The sequence below is a fragment of the Cricetulus griseus genome, chromosome 5, assembly GCF_003668045.3.
Source record: "Cricetulus griseus strain 17A/GY chromosome 5, alternate assembly CriGri-PICRH-1.0, whole genome shotgun sequence".
NCBI lineage: Eukaryota > Metazoa > Chordata > Mammalia > Rodentia > Cricetidae > Cricetulus > Cricetulus griseus.
Window position 1 is genome coordinate 86962216 of NC_048598.1, and position 19392 is coordinate 86981607.

Here is a 19392-nt window from a genome sequence, read left to right on the forward strand (position 1 = left end):
TTGTCGCAGCTGATCCCCTACCGCTGATGGCTGATAGGAAGGGGGAAAATCCGAGGAGCCCAGTCCCGTTTATTAATGCAGATTTTAACATTCTCAATGAACCACTTATCCAGTGTGATTCAGCAACCAAATCCTTATTTGCTCAAGCAGAGGAGGGGGTGCTCCTCGACATGCTGAGTTAAAGCTTACCAGCTTCTTCTTCTTCTTCTTCTTTCTCCTCCTTTTCTTTATTTGGGGGTGGGGTGGGGATGGGGGTAAGAGAGATGGGAAGTAAGGATTGAGAGCAAGGTCCATTTTTCTAGCCAGTCTGTTAATTCAGGGTACAATCAGATGGAGTCTTTAAATGGGACATCAGAAACAAAGCTTATGTTTAATGAATTTATTGGAAACTAAAGATCCCAGGTATTGGTAAAGCCCTTCGTGTTACCCTTTTGTGCAAAGTCTTGATGGTGTGTGTGTGTGTGTGTGTGTGTGTGTGTGTTTGATAGAACAATGTTAGCATCCCTCCGTTCATCTGGCTCTGTTGTGTTTTAAAGCATATGTGATTCTCACGTGCATGGGGAAATGGGCTCAACATTAAAATATTTCCGTGTGTGCACATGACTGCCTTCAGCATCGTTACCTCTAATTAAAGGAGCCACTGCTCATGTTGAGCTGCTTCAAATACAAAGCTAATCCACGGTCTCCATAAATCTGGCCTTCCTTGCCTTGCCCCTGCAAAGCATGCCAGCAGTTAAGAAAACACTAAAGTCCAGAGATGGGGGAGGGGACTCTATGTGCCTTAGAGAGTAAAGCTGATTAATGGAGAGTGTCCTCGAATTCTCTGTTTCCCCTAGGTGAGGTGGAATCTTAATGTATTTGAAAACACAGTGTTGGCTGACTTAAACATATAGAACTTTTTCCCTCTGGCATTATTGTATAATATTCAGGAGTCGTTTATGGAATGTGTAACATTTCTCAAGGGGATTTACATATCAACTCTTTGCTGTGGAATCGACAACAGTAGCATGAAATGTATCTACTCCATTTACTCTTATCCATCGCACCTACTTTCTTTTTCCCTTTAATTTTTATATATGGTAAAAATTTCATTGAAGAGAGATTTTAGATGACAGGACTGTAATTTTAAACCCAATAGAAGAGGTGTAAGCAATTTGAGCTTAGCTGAGCATAATCTTAGGTTGTCAAGAAGAAACCCATTCTCCCCATGCTAATCAATCAGTGTATCACCAGCCAATCATCCCTTCAGCTTAGCATATATCCCAAGGTTTGATATATCTATTAACTGCCCATCATGCAGCTGGTCCCTGGGTGATGAGATTCTCCTATCTTGGCATTTGGCGGCAGACGACCGAGCTATCACAGTCCCAGATAAATGCCAAAGTGGAGATTTCAATCCTGTCCCTGAGAGCAGAGACAATCCAGAAATACTGAAAATATTCTTAGAAGAGAATACACAGAAAATTACATTTCTCAACACTGTGGTGTGGGTGAAAATTGTATATATTACATGATTCTTCCTCCCCAGACGCAACAATGTAAAAGAGAATTACTCTTTTATTACGTTTGGAATGCTAGTAATCAGGAGAATTGTTGGGGAGCTGCTAGGAACTCTTAATTGCAAGACAAATGACATGCAGATATTTGAATAAGTAAGACTAATGACCATTTAGAATATATATTTCTTGAAAACAAACAGAGGCTTCAATTGCAGAAAGCAAGGCGCATGATCATTGTAATTCCAGAGCCAGAATGCGTGCCATGGGGACTGCGTGTCTCTATTTTTGAAGATTGTGTGTTGTTTCCTGGCCTCAATTCAGAGATCCTGGTATTGCGTGAGCTGCAGCTGGGTTTATCTATAGTCACTTCCTCCAGCCGTGTGCCCAGGCATGGAAATAGAAGCAGAAGCCAAAACTCACTTCAGTGAATAGCTAAGTATCTGTGACTGTGTGGAAACTGGAATGAGGAGTGAGTCGGATCCTTCTCTTTAAATTGTGATTTTCACCCCCAAGGTTAAAAAAAAAAATAGTAATTCTCTCTACAAGATGCAAGCTCAAATCATAACGTAATTCTTCCTTATAAAGTTGCTCAAGTCACTTATTCCTGAAAGAAAATTAAGGTACTGAGGTCCCAGCACCAACTATCCTATTAATTACCTGTACTGTGTGCTGAGCAAAACCCTTAATTTTTCAAGGCTCTCTTTCATAACTGGGGATTTCTCTGAAGGGTCCACGAAAAGTTGTAAGCAGTTATGAGATGCAAACAATATCTCCTTTTCTTCCACCAGCTAGTTTTTCTTGTCAATGATGGTCAAATTTTAGATTGCTACCATGGTATTTGCTATTGGCTAGCAGAAGTAGATGAGAAATACATTCCAGCTGCAAGGCAGTGCTCTGGGCTCAAAGCCGCCATTGTTTCAATCATCCATCGAGGGTGGAGAAATGATGGAGTTCACGATAACATGAACTCTTCGGCTGGAGAGAGAAGGAAATCTCGTTTGTGTCCTGAGACATCTGGTGTGAGCCCATGGGGACCCTGATGGCTTCTCTGCTCTCAACAACTCAACCCACGCACTCTGACCCCAACCTGCAAACACTCGTGTGTCCTGGTGTGAAAAGGCCAGTGACAATACAAAAAACTCTACGAGTTTTTTATCTTTCCCAACAGAAAGATAATTGTGGTATCAGTTCAAAACAAGCTTTCGGTTTAAATAGTATATTCTGAAGGCACTTCTCAAGGAGTTACGATTTTCCAGGAAAGCTGTGTGGGCTTAGGGTTACAAATTTTGTCATGGCAAAGAGAAGAAGACGAGAAAAATAGCCAGAGTAATTCTCTCTCAAGTCACTTAAAGGACTCATCCTGAGACGCGTCCCAGGTACCTGTGATGAGAGTCCTGTCTGCTTATAGATAACAGCAGATAAGCCCAGATATGAGAGCCCATGAGATAGGCGCTATGGAACACAGACAAAGGATTGACTTAAAGGAAGATGGTCTATTGAGTGTGGAATCTGTTTGCTGACCTGGGAATGTGTTAGCATGTACCTTTGTGGCCCTGGGCAACCTTGCTCCCAAGAGTATCTATTCTGTCTTCTTGTGACAATTGTCCTTCTAGGTCTATAGCTTGTGTGTCTGGGTTCAAAGGCCAGTGAACAAGGGTTGAGCGTGATGAGACACATTCATACAGGATCTGACCTGTGACTGAATTCACAGGTAGCATCAGGTCCTGAGTAAATACAACATACAAACTCCCGCAAATTGGTCTTGCAGCAGGAGAGGAATTCGGTTTTCATTTTTGTGAGTTACAGGTTTTTGTTTTTTTTTTTTAAGAACTGTTTGCTATTGCTGTACATAGACGCATGACTTTGAGTATGTAAACTGGCTCCAAGAAGGAAGCACTGGGCTCTCTCGGATCCAGAAGTTTATGTTCCAAGGCAATGAAGACCAAAGAAATAGTTCAAAGTTACTTTGTAAAACATTGAAGGTGATAGATATGACAACCTTTCTTCATCAAAATGTGATCTGTTTTTTGCCTTTTGAAAGGAAAGGTTACATTACTACTGGGATGAAGATTATAGTGAAAAGGAGATAGGATGGTATAAAGAGAAAAGAATGAGAAAGAATTAAGGGAAAGGCGGAAGGGGTAGAGAAAGTGGGGCCTCCGTCGGTCCTGAGGCTGTGCTATCTGTTCCCTGGGTCTTGTCTGTATTTTAGGTAAGGAGAAGTATTTGATATTTTAGGTGTGTGCCCAAATATCGGACACCAAACTTGGCCACTAGCATCTCTCTCCAAAGTCCTTTTTTTTTTTTTTTTTTTTTTTTTTTCCTGTTGGGATGTTGCATGTAGCTGTAGCTAGCCTTTGAGTCTCTGCAGGATCCTGGAAGCGATAAGCTCAGGCATTAAACAGTGAGCAGAGGCAGGATGGACACAGGAGCAGGAAGACAGGGTTCTGAGCACATGCTTCATAAACACTCTAAACACATGAAAAATACCAGGCTCTGACTTCTTTGTGGGCCTTCACTCATGCCGCCACAGATTGGCAATAGGGTCCATATCACACTGTGATTTGAAAGTAGTAACTGAATAGGGCAATCCCAATTCCTATGTAACAACCTGAGTACTGTTCTTCCCAGTCCAGCAGTGGAATGGAGCACTGAGGCTTCACTTGACTCCAAATTGTTCTTTATGAGGCCAGATTTATTTTTCCTAAACCCTGAGGTATATGTATTTTGGGTCCTGTTTTAGCTCTTAAATCTGATGTGAATTTCTTCAGTTCATTTAGGAACAATTTAGGGACATGCAGGTTGGTAGATGCTAGCATTGTCCTTTAGTTTGAGTCTGGTGGCTTTCTGGCAGGTAGCCTTCAACTCTCAGCAGAATGGCAAGCCCTCTTCAAAGCAAGCAATCAAGTTTAGACAGTTTGGGGGATTTGAGAAGGAAGAGACTAATGGTGGTAGAAAGGAGGGAAAGCCGAGGTACTCTCTACCATCTCGCAGCATTTCTGTAGAGCTAAAATATATTAAAAAATAAAACATATGTAAGGGAAAAAAACCAGCATGTGGATGTGTTTCACAAGTAACATGGGAATCAGGAAGCGTTCCACCCCCCACTTACTAGAAGGTTTTCTTAATGTTTGTGCAGATGCACGCCTGTTTAAGTTGATATCCTGAGATGCCACTGGCTAATCTCTAGGTGATGTTTACCACCAGATAGCTCACTTATCCAGTGTTCGATCAGAAAAGGGAGGGCTGAGAATTATCTAACTTCTTGGAATGCCACCCAACACTAAAATAAAATGATCCCCCTAGTGTGTTTTCTCCCCCAGGTTCACTGTATCCCAGTGCAAGTTGCCTCAAAGTTTGTATTTTGTGTTACACTTGCTGCATGGTGTGTTCGTGTTCTGTAAGAGTATCTAACAGTTACTGTACAATTAGAGGCTGTCCAAACAAAAGTTAAAATCCCAAAACTTTCTCTCTAGAGTGTGGTAATTCTTGGCTAGCCCAGTAAACAGTTTGACATGTGTTTCAACATGATTCAATTTTTTTCAATCAGATTCATCTTCTCTTAAAGGGATGTCTAATGAAGTGTGTGACTGTGTAATAGCGGAGACAGCATTTGATTTTTAATTTTTATGTTAAATAGCTTCCACTGTGTTGCGTGCCCATTTGAATTTTCTCAAATAAAAGGAGAATGTTAAAATATGCATCTGTAGACCTGAGCTTGCAACCTTGTTTTCCTCAAAGTTTTTGTGTTCAGCTTTTTTGCTGAAGAGTCTTGAGAGGGAACTGTGTGCTCCCTCTAGCCCAATGATTGTGTGTGTGTGTATGTGTGTGTGTGTGTGTGTGTGTGTGTGTGTGTGCGTGTGTATGTGTGTATGTATGTATGTATGTGTATGTATGTATGTATGTATGTATGTATGTGTGTATATGTGTGTATGTATATATGTATGTGTGTGTATGTGTGCATGTGTGTATATGTGTGTATGTGTATATATATGTATGTGTATGTATGTATATGTGTGTATGTGTATATATGTGTGTATGTGTGTGTATGTGTGTATGTGTGTGTACATATGTGTGTATGTATTCATACACATGGATTAAGTATTCATTTAATGGAATAAATAAATAAATGAACTCACATTCAAATGAATTACTTCCACTTTGCCAAGAAATAACGGAAGACCTGCCTCTTGGCCTGCTCTCTTCATGACCCTTGTTTTAGGTCGTCCTCCCAGTTTGGTATGGCTCTTATCATCGCTATCATTCAGCTACACACACACCTTTTCAAATCTGTGAAAAGTATTTAAAAGAAAGAGAAATTGTTCGTGTTTCAAAACCTATTATAATGCATTTTCAAATATGTCAGACACATCTTTGTTAAAATTAAACCAGGGATTGGTTTTGAGCGAATAGCCCTATATCCTTACGGGCGCTGTGGATGGATGCATCTAAGCTGCTTATTATACTGATGGGTTTTGCTGCTCTGCCGCAAATGAAAACAGGCAGCTGCTTCCTCCATCAAAGCGAAAAGGCAGTCCGAGTTTTTATTAACCAAGTGTTCATTTCTTCTATTGCCAAAATTCTTGCACAAAACAAAAGAGCAGTTTTAGCACGTTATTGCTTAACTAGACACGAACAACTGACAGCAAGTGATAAGCCTGTCTGCTTTTCACAACTGGTAATCATTTTTGGAATAGATGTTTTAATATAGTTGAATATAAATTTTGTAATTTACATCTACAATGGTACGTAAATTTATAGATCTAGTTTGTTGCAGGAGAACGACGGCTATAATCACAAAAGGTTTTTCTTGGTGTTGTTTAATTTTTAATGACTATTTGAAAACTAGGGAAGGAAAATGAAATCAAATTCATTTCTTTAAAAAAAAAGTGTTAAAGACAATCAAGCAAGTTGGTTGGAGACATTTGTGGAAGTCCCTGACTGAGCGACACTGCTGTGTTTACTGCCAGGACGTGCTTAGCACTACATTTCCACATTAGTTTGTGGTGAGACGCCCAAGTTTGCCCAGCAGCAGAAATTTCTGGAGAGTAGGATCATCATGTTTCCTTCATATCAATGAATAATGATAAATGGCGAAGCAGGAGCGGCAGAGCCCTGGCCATTTTGCACAGCTGATATTCTCAGCTAGGTCTTACATATACTTTTTACTGACCTCTCTCTCTCTCTCTCTGTCTCTCTCTCTCTGTCTGTCTGTCTCTCTCTCTCTCTCCTTTTCTATTCTTCTGCTTCTCACCCTCCCTCCTTTTTCAATCTGAACATCACAAATTACTTTCAAATGAAATGGCATTTTAGGTTTTGTTTAAAGTGGGGTTATCCTGAACCTCAATAAGATGTGGCCTTATTTACCAAATCAATTTGCTGAGTGGTATTTCAGGTTTCTTCATTGAGAAGGGGAGACACAGGCTAGGGATATAGGTCAGTTGACAGAGTGCTTGTTTAGCATGCAAGAATCCAATCCCTGAGTCCAATCTCCAGCATCACATAAATAGGTAGGTGCACTTGGAACGTAGAGGCAGGAGATTCAGAAATTCAAGATCATCCTTAGCTCCACATGTTCAAGGCCAGCCTGGGTTATGTGAGACCCAGTGTCAAAAAGAGAGAGTGGGGAGACACTCATCCCTATTTCCCCTTCCCCACAAAGAAATTATTCTTTCCGAAGGCCATAAGAGGGAGAACTTGGAATAAGGCAGTGTTGATATGTTCCATTTCCATACAACATGATTTTAAAAAGCTCTGTTGCATAGCAGGTCTGACCCCAGGGCTGCTTCAGGAGTATTTAGGAATTTTTTCACCCACAGCATGTACCCACCTCCTTAGTGCCATTTTCTCTTCTGAGAGGTGTGCATAAGGGTGTAGAGCGCCCACTCCTCACTGAAACATGTGGCTTCCCATGTGTTTGCAATGGGATCACAGTGTTTGCCTGAAAGGATGACCAACCTAGACTCCACAATAGGAACCCCCCCCTTACGATTCAGACATAGGTCATTGATGACTCCAAAAAGGAAGCCCACTCTTAGTATTGGTTTGCCATGGTATGTCCACATTGGCAGTGGCTGGGAAGCCAAAATAAGAAACAACAACAATTATGACCAAAGCTTTTCTTCTTTGTTTCTTTCTGCTTGACCAGTTGCTCTTACAACTTTCAAGGGGAACAGGGTGATGTTACCCAGAGGAGCCCCTGATATTCCATCCTCAGGATACCCATCTGAGCAGGGTTTTGGGGAAAGGTGTTATTTGAGGACAACTTGGCAAGCGCATCCCCTGCTCCCCTCTCTTCACAGCTTCTGAGGAAATATAGGTCCACCTTCCATCTTCCCTCCTGCTAGGAGCTCTTTGGTCTCATTTTCTCCTAGAAGGGATTCTTCTGGAACCCTATGACCAGGAGCAAATGGAACTGAGCTATTCTCCTGGGGGCCTAGGCAGCTCACATTGCAGGGAGGTCTCTCCTCTGCTTATCTTTTCTGCCCAAAGGGGATTCTTATTACACCACCCAGGAGGGAATCTCCTTGAGAAAAACATCCATCGCAGGATTTTGTTCAGTTTGGGAGGAGGAACGCTCTGCTTTAAAAAGGGTTCTATTTTTAACATGTTCCATTCTCTAAATCAAAATGTCACTTTTATAGTCCATAAAGATACCACTACCATCACTTGTCAATTAAAAGTTGACCAAGAAAAAAACCTTCCACAACTTGTGTATATGGCTATAGATCAGCTCTTCTCTGGAAGCTGGGGAATTTAATGGACCAAAACCACTTCTGACTTAACTAAAACTTAAATGTATTCAAGATTGACTTACAGGACCATTTAGAGCCATCTAAAAGACTTCCTAATAGAGGTTTGCATTTGATTGACGGTAAAAATAAAATATTTTAACCAATCTTATTTGTTTAAGATGTCACAGGCTCGAGCTTACTGACAACCTCTGAAACTTTTATCTGAGAGTGTGCACAAATATAGTACCTTCATCCTGGGGCCCAGACCTGGAAGAGCCTTAGAAATGAATTCAACCTGTCCTTTTATTATTATTATTATTCTTGATTGTCCAAAGTCCTAAAATTAGTCATTGACAGCCATGAGATTTAGAAACTGGTTCTCTTTCATTCCCGGACCAGCCACCATTTGAAGAAATGACACACAGGATGGGCTCCCAAAGCTGGAGAGTGTGGCCCCTAATCCCAGCCAGACTGTGTAGACTCACTGTCTGTCCACAAGCTTCATTGTGCCCTTTCGATTGTCATAATGATGGCACATGACTTAGGATTGAGCAAGATGATCCATACAAAGTGCATAGCCCAGTATTTGGCAAGTAGCAAGTACTTAATGAATGTTGCCTCTGCTCTCCAGTGGTAAACATACATTAATAAGAAGCAGCAATAGAAAACATGAGTTGAGTGCTTACCAAATAATTACCATATTTATTTAACCCCCAGTCTGTATTATGGAGAGGGCAATGCTCTTATTTTCAGATAGAGAATCAAGGCAGTGAGGTGTAAGTGGCCTGATAAAGTCACAAAGCTAACATGCCAGGGATGTCTTTCAAACTCACACCCTTACAGACTAAGTAGTTGCAGCTGTGGCTGCCATGTGCTCCTATCTCTCAGAAGCGAGTCTCACCATCAGTCCCTTTTCTGGCACCTGTCCCCAAACATCAGACCCAAAGGCCAGAGCCGCCGGGGATGTTCTCGGAAGACTGTCTTCCCTTCTCTACCTCCCTGCCTGGTTCCTCTTGTCTTCTTTCCCTCACAGTCGGCACCTCAGTGGGAATCTCATCAAAATGTATGGTTCAAGTTTCACCACTCCATAAGTGGAGGCCATACCTGTAAACCCGTATTGCAGTCTGAGAGGCATTCGGGGTTGAAATCCTCTTGATATCTCCTTCCGTGTGCTCATTACTGGTCCTTTTATATAGTTCTGATGTCTCCTCCAGGAGCACAAGGAGCAAAGTCACAGCCCAGTTCACATAGCTAGCCTCTTGGTTCATCACCCAGTGGGAGGCAGCAGATTCTAGATGTTAAGAATAATGGTTCTAGAGTCACCTGAGGCCATATTCCAACTCTGTGACAGAGTATCTATCTGATGTGTGCCTTGATGTTCCCCTCTATGTGATAGTTGTGGATAGTATTAGCATTAAAGCAATGTTAGAACATCATCAGACAGGCTTCCCCGCAACCCTGCCTGCTGTTCTGGACTGCACAGGTACTCCCTCCCACCCACGGCTACCTGTGTTCTCTGTGATCTGTATTCACAAACTTAGGATAGCTTCTATTTAACCTTTTATGGTACAGTGTGAGCCTGTCAGGTGATAACATGTTAAATCATCCTTAAAATCCATGCAATGGTTTAAGGACAGTAACTGTAGAGCAATAGAGTAAGTGCTATGTGCACACATCATATGTATATACACACAGAGATACATACATATATATATATATATATATATACATCCTATACATATATACATACACACAGGTACATACATATACAAAGATATGTATGTATACATATTTATAATGTATATACATACACATAATGTATATACACACATACACATATGTATCTGTACATACATGCACATTTGGAATTCCTGTTCCAGACAAGTTTCATAGTTTCAGAATCAGGACACATTTTTCCAAATGCAGTTCTGATTTGATTTCATGGGCTATTAATTAAGGATGAGACGCTCCGTGAAGGTTTCATATAGATGCCCTCAAGATTGTATAGAAACGTTTCAAATTAGTGACAGCACAACAGCCAGTGACCGTGGCTTCTTCAAACATCTATAGTGAATTTGGTGTGTGCCTGACCTTCTCTAAGTACCTTATGTACACACTCATTTAGTCTTCTCAGCATCCTGGAAGCGGTGTTTATTGCTTGTATTTAGAAATGAGAGATTTGAGGCATTGCTCAACAATGCCAGCTGAGGAAGCAGCACCCCCTACCCGATACTTGTTTTCTGTTTCACTGCCATGTTTTCTTTTCCTTACAGCATCGGTCAATACCTGCAATTATATTTATTGTCTACTGCCTCTATTAAAGCTATTTAGGGAAGGGCCGTGTTTTAATTACTTCGATAGCCTGGCTTCTAGAGCAGACATGGCTGTTAATAACTGCATGTCCCATGAATGAATGAAGAGCCTTAAAAAGGTTAAGCACCTTGCCAAGGTCACAGATCCACAAGAGTGGGTATTCAAGATAAACTCCATGTAACTCCAGAACACACGGCCTCTTTTTCTATTGTTGTTTTTTTATGGGGTGAAGGCCCCCAGGATATAATCTGACTGAACTTTGCAGATGAGGATTCAGAATCTCAAAAAGGTGACACTGTAAGTCCCAATATCTCTCAATGTGTTGATGTCACAACACAGACCTCCCTGGCTGGTGTTTAATACACCGTGAAATCAGCCACCTCACTTCATGGAAAATGGGAAGAAAATCTTATATGCATCTGTCCATCATCGACCCAGACCAGAGTCCCTACATCTAGCTCTCCAGTATGTCTTGTCACCATGCTTTTAAAATATATCTCCAAGCATCACCACTAACCATTATCTAACTATTGGCTCTTACCTGGATACCCATGGTAGCTTTCTTCCTTGTTTCTGCCTGCCTCCTCTTGCCCCTTGTCAATCCATTTTCTTTAGAGTAAGTACCCAGGATTATCTTCTAAAATGTAAGTCAGATCCAACACTCTGGTGCTTAAACCATTGCATGGATTTTAAGGATGATTTAACATGTTATCACCTTTGATACCTCTGTGACCTGGTCCCTCACCACCCCTCCAGCCCCATCTTGTCCCACTCTTCTGCCTTTCTCTTAGGATAGAACCCTACTCCTAGAACATCAAGACCTCCCCCTCTTCAAAACTTTATTTCATGAGGCTCTCCTCTGAAGGACCACTCTGTCCATCCTCGTTTCCCTCTTCTTCCTCTGTTTTACTTCATGTTCTCTAGAATGTCAACTCCCATGGTTAACTGTATGGGGAAGTATCCTTTTATGGGCTCTTTCCAACTAGGCTGAGTGCTCCTTGACTCTCTCTCTCTCTCTCTCTCTCTCTCTCTCTCTCTCTCTCTCTTGGTTTTTTGAGACAGGGTTTCTCTATGTAGCTTTGGAGCCTGTCCTGGCACTCACTTTGGAGACCAGGCTGGCCTCGAACTCACAGAGATCCGCCTGCCTCTGCCTCCTCTTCTGGGATTAAAGACATGTGCCACCAACACCCGGCTCCTTATAACTCTTATAACTCTCCTTATAACTCTCTCTTATAACTACCCTCTGAGCTTCCTGTATAGTGTTTATTACAGTCACAATTGGCATGATGGGGAGTGTCCTTCTGTATAAATGTTTCTCTTATTGGATGATGAATAAAATACTGGTTGGCCAGTAGCCAGGCAGGAAGTGTAGGCAGGGCTACCAGAGGAGGAGAATTCTGGGGAGAGGACAGAGAGATGCTGAGAGGAGATGCCATGTAGCTACTGGGAAGATAGGACATGCTGGGTGTTCTCTGGTAAGATAAGGCCATGTAGAATACATAGATTAATAGTTATGGGTTAATAATTAAGAGAGAGCTAGTTAGTAAGAAGCCTGAACCATTGGCAAAACAGTTTATAATTAATATAAGTGTCAGTGTGTTTATTTGGGACTGAAGGACAGTGGGACCAGGTGGGAAAGAAACACCATCTACAATGGCACATTGGGGTTCCTTCTCCAACTAGCAGGAGGCTCCAGTACCATACTGTCTCTTTCCCCCATTGATCCCCAAGATCTAAAATACAGTGCTTATCTAACTAATGTTTTGTAGTCATTTTGTAGTCCTCTTCTTGGTTCCTATTATGGGCCGACCTATCATTGACAGAAGAAAAATGTTAATTGGATTAAAGGAAAGACAGAACAAACACTGAAAATGACCTAAGAAACCTCCATACCTATTCCCATTCAAACAGCTTTTCATTCTGGTCACATCTTTCTCTCTCTCTCTCTCTCTCTCTCTCTCTCTCTCTCTCTCTCTCTCTCTTTGTGTGTGTGTGTGTGTGTGTGTGTGTGTGTGTGTGTGTAGTATCTGTGTTCTTCTGGAGCTTTTAACAGCCTTGCTAAGGCTCTAGTCTCTGATGCTCCAGTCTCCCTTACTTTAGACTCCAGTGTAATACACGCAGAAGTTTTGTTTAAGGAGTTAGAAATTTGTGCCATTGCAGTAAACATTAGCTGCTTAAGCAACACCAGATAGAAGAAGTCTGCTGTGGGATTTGGCCGCATTGTTTCCACAGAGTTAGTACCTGCCATTAGGATGGGCAGAGACAGCCAGCAGAGATGCTTCATTGGGTGCTATCTGCCAAAGCCCTTGGACATCCCACTTATGTAAACTATGAAAAAACAAAAAGCCCTCAGATGTAAGTGGTCTAGAGGGCCACAGGTTTCCCTGGATACTCATGTAATCTAACTTTAGGATTTGTTCAACCATGAGCTCAGTGATGAGTATGTTGGATTCTAGGTTAGCCACCACACTCAGCATTTAAAACAATTTTTTGTATGTTTTTGGAGACAGGTTTTCTCCATGTAACAGCTCTGGTTGTCCTGGAACTTGCTTTGTAGACCAGACTGTCCTCGAACTCAAGAGATCCATCTGCCTCTGCCTCCTGCGTGCTGGGATTAAAGGCATGAGCCACCACCACCTGACTTAAAACAATTCTAAACTAACTTCTTCACTAACAATAACAACAAAAGTAGTTGCATACTTTAAATCCATCCTATTGTCAACTTTCCCTGTCATTGTCATTACACAGACAGCTGTGTGTATGTGTGTGTGTGTGTGTGTGTGTGTGTGTGTGTGTGTATGTGTGAGTGTGTGTGTATGACTGTGTGTGTGGTGTTATCTGGCTATAGTTTGCAATCTGTCAAGTTCAATAGGTCCAATTCTGACAAACACATCTATAGGAAGCCAAGTCTTCACTGGAAGGAAAGTGAGGTGTGATGGACCCAAATGAACACAGAAGTATAATTACAGTGTGGGATTCTGAGACTTTATTTTTTCAAAATAGCAAGCATACTTGGTGCTGGGCAGTAGTGACCCTTGCCTCTAATCCCAGTTGAGATTCTGAAGCAAGAGGATCGCTTCAAATCTGAGCCAGCCTAGACTATATAGTGAGTTCCACTTAGGCTTGAGCTACAGAGTGAGACCCTGGTCTCAAATAAATAAATGAATATTTTAAAAATATTCTTCTTGCCGGGTGTTGGTGGCACACACCTTTAATCCCAGCACTCGGGAGGCAGAGGCAGGCGAATCTCTGTGAGTTCGAGGCCAGCCTGGTCTACAGAGCAAGTTCCAGGACAGGCTCTAAAGCTACACAGAGAAACCCTGTGTTGAAAACCAAATATAAACAAGAAATGCAAACAGATAGCATTCGGTCCTTTGTAAATGGCTTCCTTCACTTAGTGAGTTTTTGAGCTCTGTCCATGTTGTAGCATGACTCAGCACATTGGTAAAGCTGCCATAAATATTTTGCACATTTTTTATATAGGTATATTTTCCTTTTTTAAAAAAAGTGGAGTTCTTAACTCACACAGTCATCTAAATTTAACTACTTAACGTTCTGAGCAACTGCAAGACGGTTTTGCAAAATTGCATCACTTTACATGCCTACAGTAACCTCCTCGCCCATACCGTCGTCTGACATTTTTGCGATGGCCACCCTAGTGGTGTTGAAGTATCTTGTCTTAGTCTTGATTTGTAATGATACTTTAAAATTTTTAACATTATTTCAAATAAAGTAACAGGCAATTGCCCACTGGAAATAAATAAGACCCAGTTGCTAAACATGGCACCCATACACTTTGATTGTAGGATATGGAGAAGTCAAGCTGGAACCAGGATGGGATCCTGGTCCCCGCTAACCAGCTCTCATGATGGCAGAGGGTGTTATACAGTCTGGGGCGAGGGTGTCGTCAACAACAGTCTTACTGCAGCTCTACTGCTGACCAACAGAGCGAGATGTGCCCACTGGGGCAATAGTAGCAAATCAAGGGCAAGATCTGAGGCCTGCTCCTCAGAAGGAAATCCACATCCTGGACTACATCCTGGTCAAAAGCTCATGGCTGTAGAATTCATAGGTCCTAGTGCGGAAGCTACGATTATTGTTCTGCTAAAAAGAGCACAATGTGCCTATTGGCTGATGGCTCAGGCTTCTTACTGGCTAGCTCTCTCTTAATTATTAACCCATAACTACTAATCTATGTATTTCTACATGGCCTTATCATGTAGAATGCCTGGCATGTTTTATATCTTTCTGGTCTCTACATGGCGTCTCTCCCTGGCGGCCTCTCTCTGCCTCCTCTCCCCAGAGTTCTCCTTGTCTCATACTCTCACCTATCCTTCCCACCTGGCCACTGGCCAATCAGTGTTTTATTCATCAACCAATAAGAGAAACATACACACAGAAGGACATCCTCCACCATGTGCCCATCAAAGTAGCTGCTAAATGAATATGCTCATACCCTAGATTACTGCAGCCATTGCCTTTGATCAGAAAAGTTCCTCTCTACAGTGGGCAGCCGTAACTTCATGACTCATTTGTAGCCAAAGTGCTGGCCACTTGGGATGCTCAGCCATGAATAGGTCTTTTTTATCTGTCCCTCTGAGGACTGCAGAAGCTGGGGCAGGAAGAATGAAAGGGATGGAGGAAGGTGTGTGGCCAGGTGTGTTATCTTCAGAACTTGACATTGAACCCTTGATGTCACAGCAGGTGTGATTACTTGGCCTGCGGGCATCCTGCCATTTGGGGGAGAGGGACCACAGAGGTCTACAAGAGCCTATGAGCAGATAACAGTAATAGTGGGGAGGTGTTCACCCGGACCCCTGAGTATCTTAGGGGCTTAATGATGCTGAAGGTGAGAGGGACATTCTCTTCAGTGGTGAAGCCACTGGTGTCCCTGCGAACAATTCCTCACCTAAGATCCTGTAAGTAACCTGTGGGAAAACTAAGCCTCAACAGGCCTAGCAGCCAGCCTACACTGATAGTAAGAGCATGCGCAGCAGATATCTCCTGGCAGCCAGCCTGGGTCTGCCAGAGGGCCCTGACAGCAGCAGACGAGAAATGACATGGACCTATGGACAACGACCATATCACCTCAGCAGCAACGGTAACCCTAGTGATACTCTCAGAGCCCTCAAATGCTAAAAGAAAATGAAAGTAGAAAAGGGATTAAAAAGAGGATCAGCAGTAGCGGAAAGGGATAGAGGGTAGATATGGAAAACAACAAAACTAAACAACTTGTATATATGTGTGAAAATCCCCTAATGAAACCAACCCATCATGTATATAATTAACATATGCTAATAAAATTTTTGATTTAAAATGGATAAAGCCTTGTCTTGGTAAGGCTTTGAAGAAACAAATATTCTTTGAAAATTGCTTATTAATGTGTGTGTATGATGGAGAACGTGTTCACCTCAGGGGACACTTCTGTGGCATTATTTCCCAACCCTCTTTCATTTTTACATATGATCCAAGACTTGGGTCATGAGAGTCAGCCCAGAATGAACATTCTTTCTGAGGACGTATGGAGTGTATAAAAGTCACATGGGAAAGTTACATATAGATCCAATGTCCTGTATCCTAAAAGCTTGGGGCTAGAGGCATAGATTTGGGATCATTTTAAATTGGGGGATATTAACAAGTACATAAATGATATCTTAAGGATTGAGTCCAAGTGTAAACATGAAATTCCTTTGTTTCATATGTATTTTATACAAGTCACCTGAGTTTGATTTTGAATGATGTCACTTGAGAGCATGTATGGAATCTGTGGTCACATGACCCCTCAGGAAGTTTCAGGTTTTGGAGTATTTTGGATTTCAGATTAGAGACACTCAACCTGTTTATCAGAATATGAACTATACCCAAGTTTTTAATGATTTCTTTATCTGTATTTTCTATGTCTGAGTATTTTATCTATGTGTGTGTATGTGTAGCATACATGCCTGGTGCCCTTGGAGGCCAGAAGAGGTTGTAAACACTGGAACTGTAGTTAGAGATGGTTGTAAGCCATCATGTGGGTACAGAGTTGAACCCTAGAACTCTGCGAGAGCAACAAGTGCTCTTAACTACTGGGCTATCTCTCCAGACCCTGTACCTGATTTTTTGATCAGATAACCCATCTCTAAATATGGCTGGGGGGAAATATGTTAGGAAAAGGTTTTTCCTTCTCTTGATATTTATATTTTCCTTCTCTTGATATCTTATAATATTACAAACTTTGAACGCAGCCTGTCTAATAAGAGGTAATGGGTTAATTAAATGCTGATACACATGGAAGTATGTAGGTCACCAGTACAAATGACACCACTAGAGTGTGAGTTCAGCGCTATGGTCCCTTCTTATACCTGACTGCATGGGGGCAAAATCAAGTTACTGAATCCCTGCGTGACAAGATCCCAACAGGGTGAGATACCTTTATAACTAGAAAGGGTTTTTGGAGTGATGTCTAAAACATTAACAGTGATTATATTGCTAACAGTAGAAATTTAGCCTTTTGATCTTTGTATTTAACTTAGTTTTTTAAAAAAAAATCACTCTGTAATTTCTCAAAAAAATATAAAACGAGTTGAAAAGACTATGCATTTTAGAAGTCACATTCATTCTTCACTGGGCTTAAGTTTTAGTTAAATACCTTTCCCCTATCATTACTTTTTTTAAAAACCTCACAGCCATGTACTCAGGGCATAAAGAAATCCATTCTTGTGGTGATTACACCCACTTAGTGAGAACACTGTCTTGGCTCTTCCTCCGGAGAGTTTTATTATGTACTTCGGTCTTTATGGAGTTCTTTTTGTGTGGAGGTGTGCAAGGCCTTACGACATTGCTATCCAGACAAAGCAAAAAAGTAAAAGTGGTTCTCCATCTGTCCCGACTCTTGGGGGTAATCTCTGTGGTCCACACATATCCTCTCCATCTACTGTTCTACCCTCCTTTCCAAGAGGCCAACAGGAACAGCCTGCTTTTCCTTTGTGCTTATTAAGAGCTGGGAACTCTTCTAAGCCCACTGCGCGTTTCACTCATCTGACCTGTACGAGTCAGCCCTTCTATGAAGTTGATGTTGCAGTTATTATACTTTAAGGATGAAAAGCCCAAGGCATGGAGATTATTAGATAACATATCCAAAGTCTCTGAGCTAGCAAACAGCAGAGCAGGGACTGGGAGCCCAGACAGTCTGCTTTCAAGGTACCTGTGGTCTTGACGGCAACCTGTGTGCCTGCCCGCTAAGTGTGTTTCCAAACACCTCTTGTGCCTGCCTGCTTTGCTCTTCCTTTTCTTTCCTGTGCTGTCCTCTCTACTGGAAATGCTGGGAGGCTGGGGTGGTAAAGTTCACCCTGCTGGGCTTTCCTGTAGCAGGTGCTTGCTGGAGCCGCCTCTTCCCTCTTCACCTACCCACCCACCCACTCTCTTTGGCTACTTTCTGAAGTGTTTAGATTTCTTATGTTATGATACATCTTGGAAGAAAAAAAAATCAAATCTTTTCAATGTGTCTCACTTTGGGCTGAGTGACAAGACATGGACGGTCTTTCCCAGGGCCATGGGGCATCCTTAACCTCACACAGGAAGGATATCTGGGGGGAGGGTGTTCCCAACTGATGAATAAGGCTGGTCCCTTGGATAAAAGCCGTAACTTTTGTGAGGTTCTAATTTATCCTAATCATATCTAAGGTGATGTAGGCTCGTTGTAAAAATTTTGCAAAATACAAAAAAAAAAATGTAGAGGAAAAAATTAAAAGCACACATAATCTGTCCATCCTATGACAACCCCCAGTAACTATGACTTCCAACAATTTACCTAGAAGCAATTCATATCCATTCTTGAACTTCAGGTCTTCTCAGTAAATGTATAAGTGATGATTTTAGGAAATGTCTCTGCATGGAGTTTGTCCTAGGAATAATACTGTTTTACTTAAAGGCATGCCAAAAATGGTAAAATTAATGTCTCTTAATTTTCTACTGTGGTTTGATGTGGTTAAAGAAATAAAGGAATTTGGGATATTTTAAGACATTAATATGAAAACATGTAGAAAGACAGAATGAAGCTGGGTGGTGGTGGCGGCGGTGATGCATGCCCTTAATCCTCACACTCAGGAGGCAGAGGCAGGCAGATCTCTGAGTTCCAGGTCAGCCTGATCTACAGAGTGAGTTCTAGGACAACCAAAGCTACAAACAGAAACCCTGTCTCAACTCCTCCCACCCACCCCCAAAAAAACCCCAAACAATAGAATGACCTTAGTAGTTTTATTTGCCCCTTTAAAGTTAATTTTTTTCCATTTCTTTTTCCTAGCAGGAACTGCATACATACAAGCTTTCAACTCGTGTATTAATTTTTCCTAAGTAAGATAACTACCATCAACATTCAACTTTTGATAGCTGTCGTGCTGGTTGTTAGTAGTTTTTGTGTTTATTTGTGATTGAACTTTAGCAAAGTTTATTGAGGCTGTCCTGTTGTCACTCTGGGGAAAGGTCATAATGCTGACCATTATAAAAATAACAACCAAGGACACTCATGGTCTGATGAGTGTCAGGGAGACACCGTGTTAAGTTTGGTTTAAGCTGCAATGGCTTGTGCCGAGCCTTCATTTTAGAAGCTAGTGTGGAGGAAAAAGACTGTCTAATAGTAGTATCTCCCCTCTTGTGTTTCCAGGCATCTGGCCATCTGAGGAGGTTTTAGCTTACTACTGCCTCAAGCACAGGAACATGTTCAGGTAAGAGCCACACATAAAAGATATTTGTTTAGCCCATCATGGTTATTGAATCTGCGTATTAAAAAAAAAATGGCCTGTTCTACAGCCTTCAAGCTGTATACTGTTGAAAGGAAGAAAGAGGGGAAAAAAGGAAAAGTTCCC

General features: G+C 41.7%; 1 protein-coding gene across 8 annotated transcripts in view; it reads left to right on the top strand.

Annotated features, from left to right (window-relative positions):
• Positions 1-19392, top strand: part of Camkmt (calmodulin-lysine N-methyltransferase) — a 365650-nt gene that overhangs the window by 277904 nt on the left and 68354 nt on the right. For all 8 annotated transcript variants that reach the window (XM_027417958.2, XM_027417963.2, XM_027417961.2 and 5 more), the window contains exon 4: positions 19191-19251. In XM_027417958.2, the coding sequence (XP_027273759.1) occupies positions 19191-19251 (61 nt within the window). The remainder of the gene's footprint in view (positions 1-19190; positions 19252-19392) is intronic.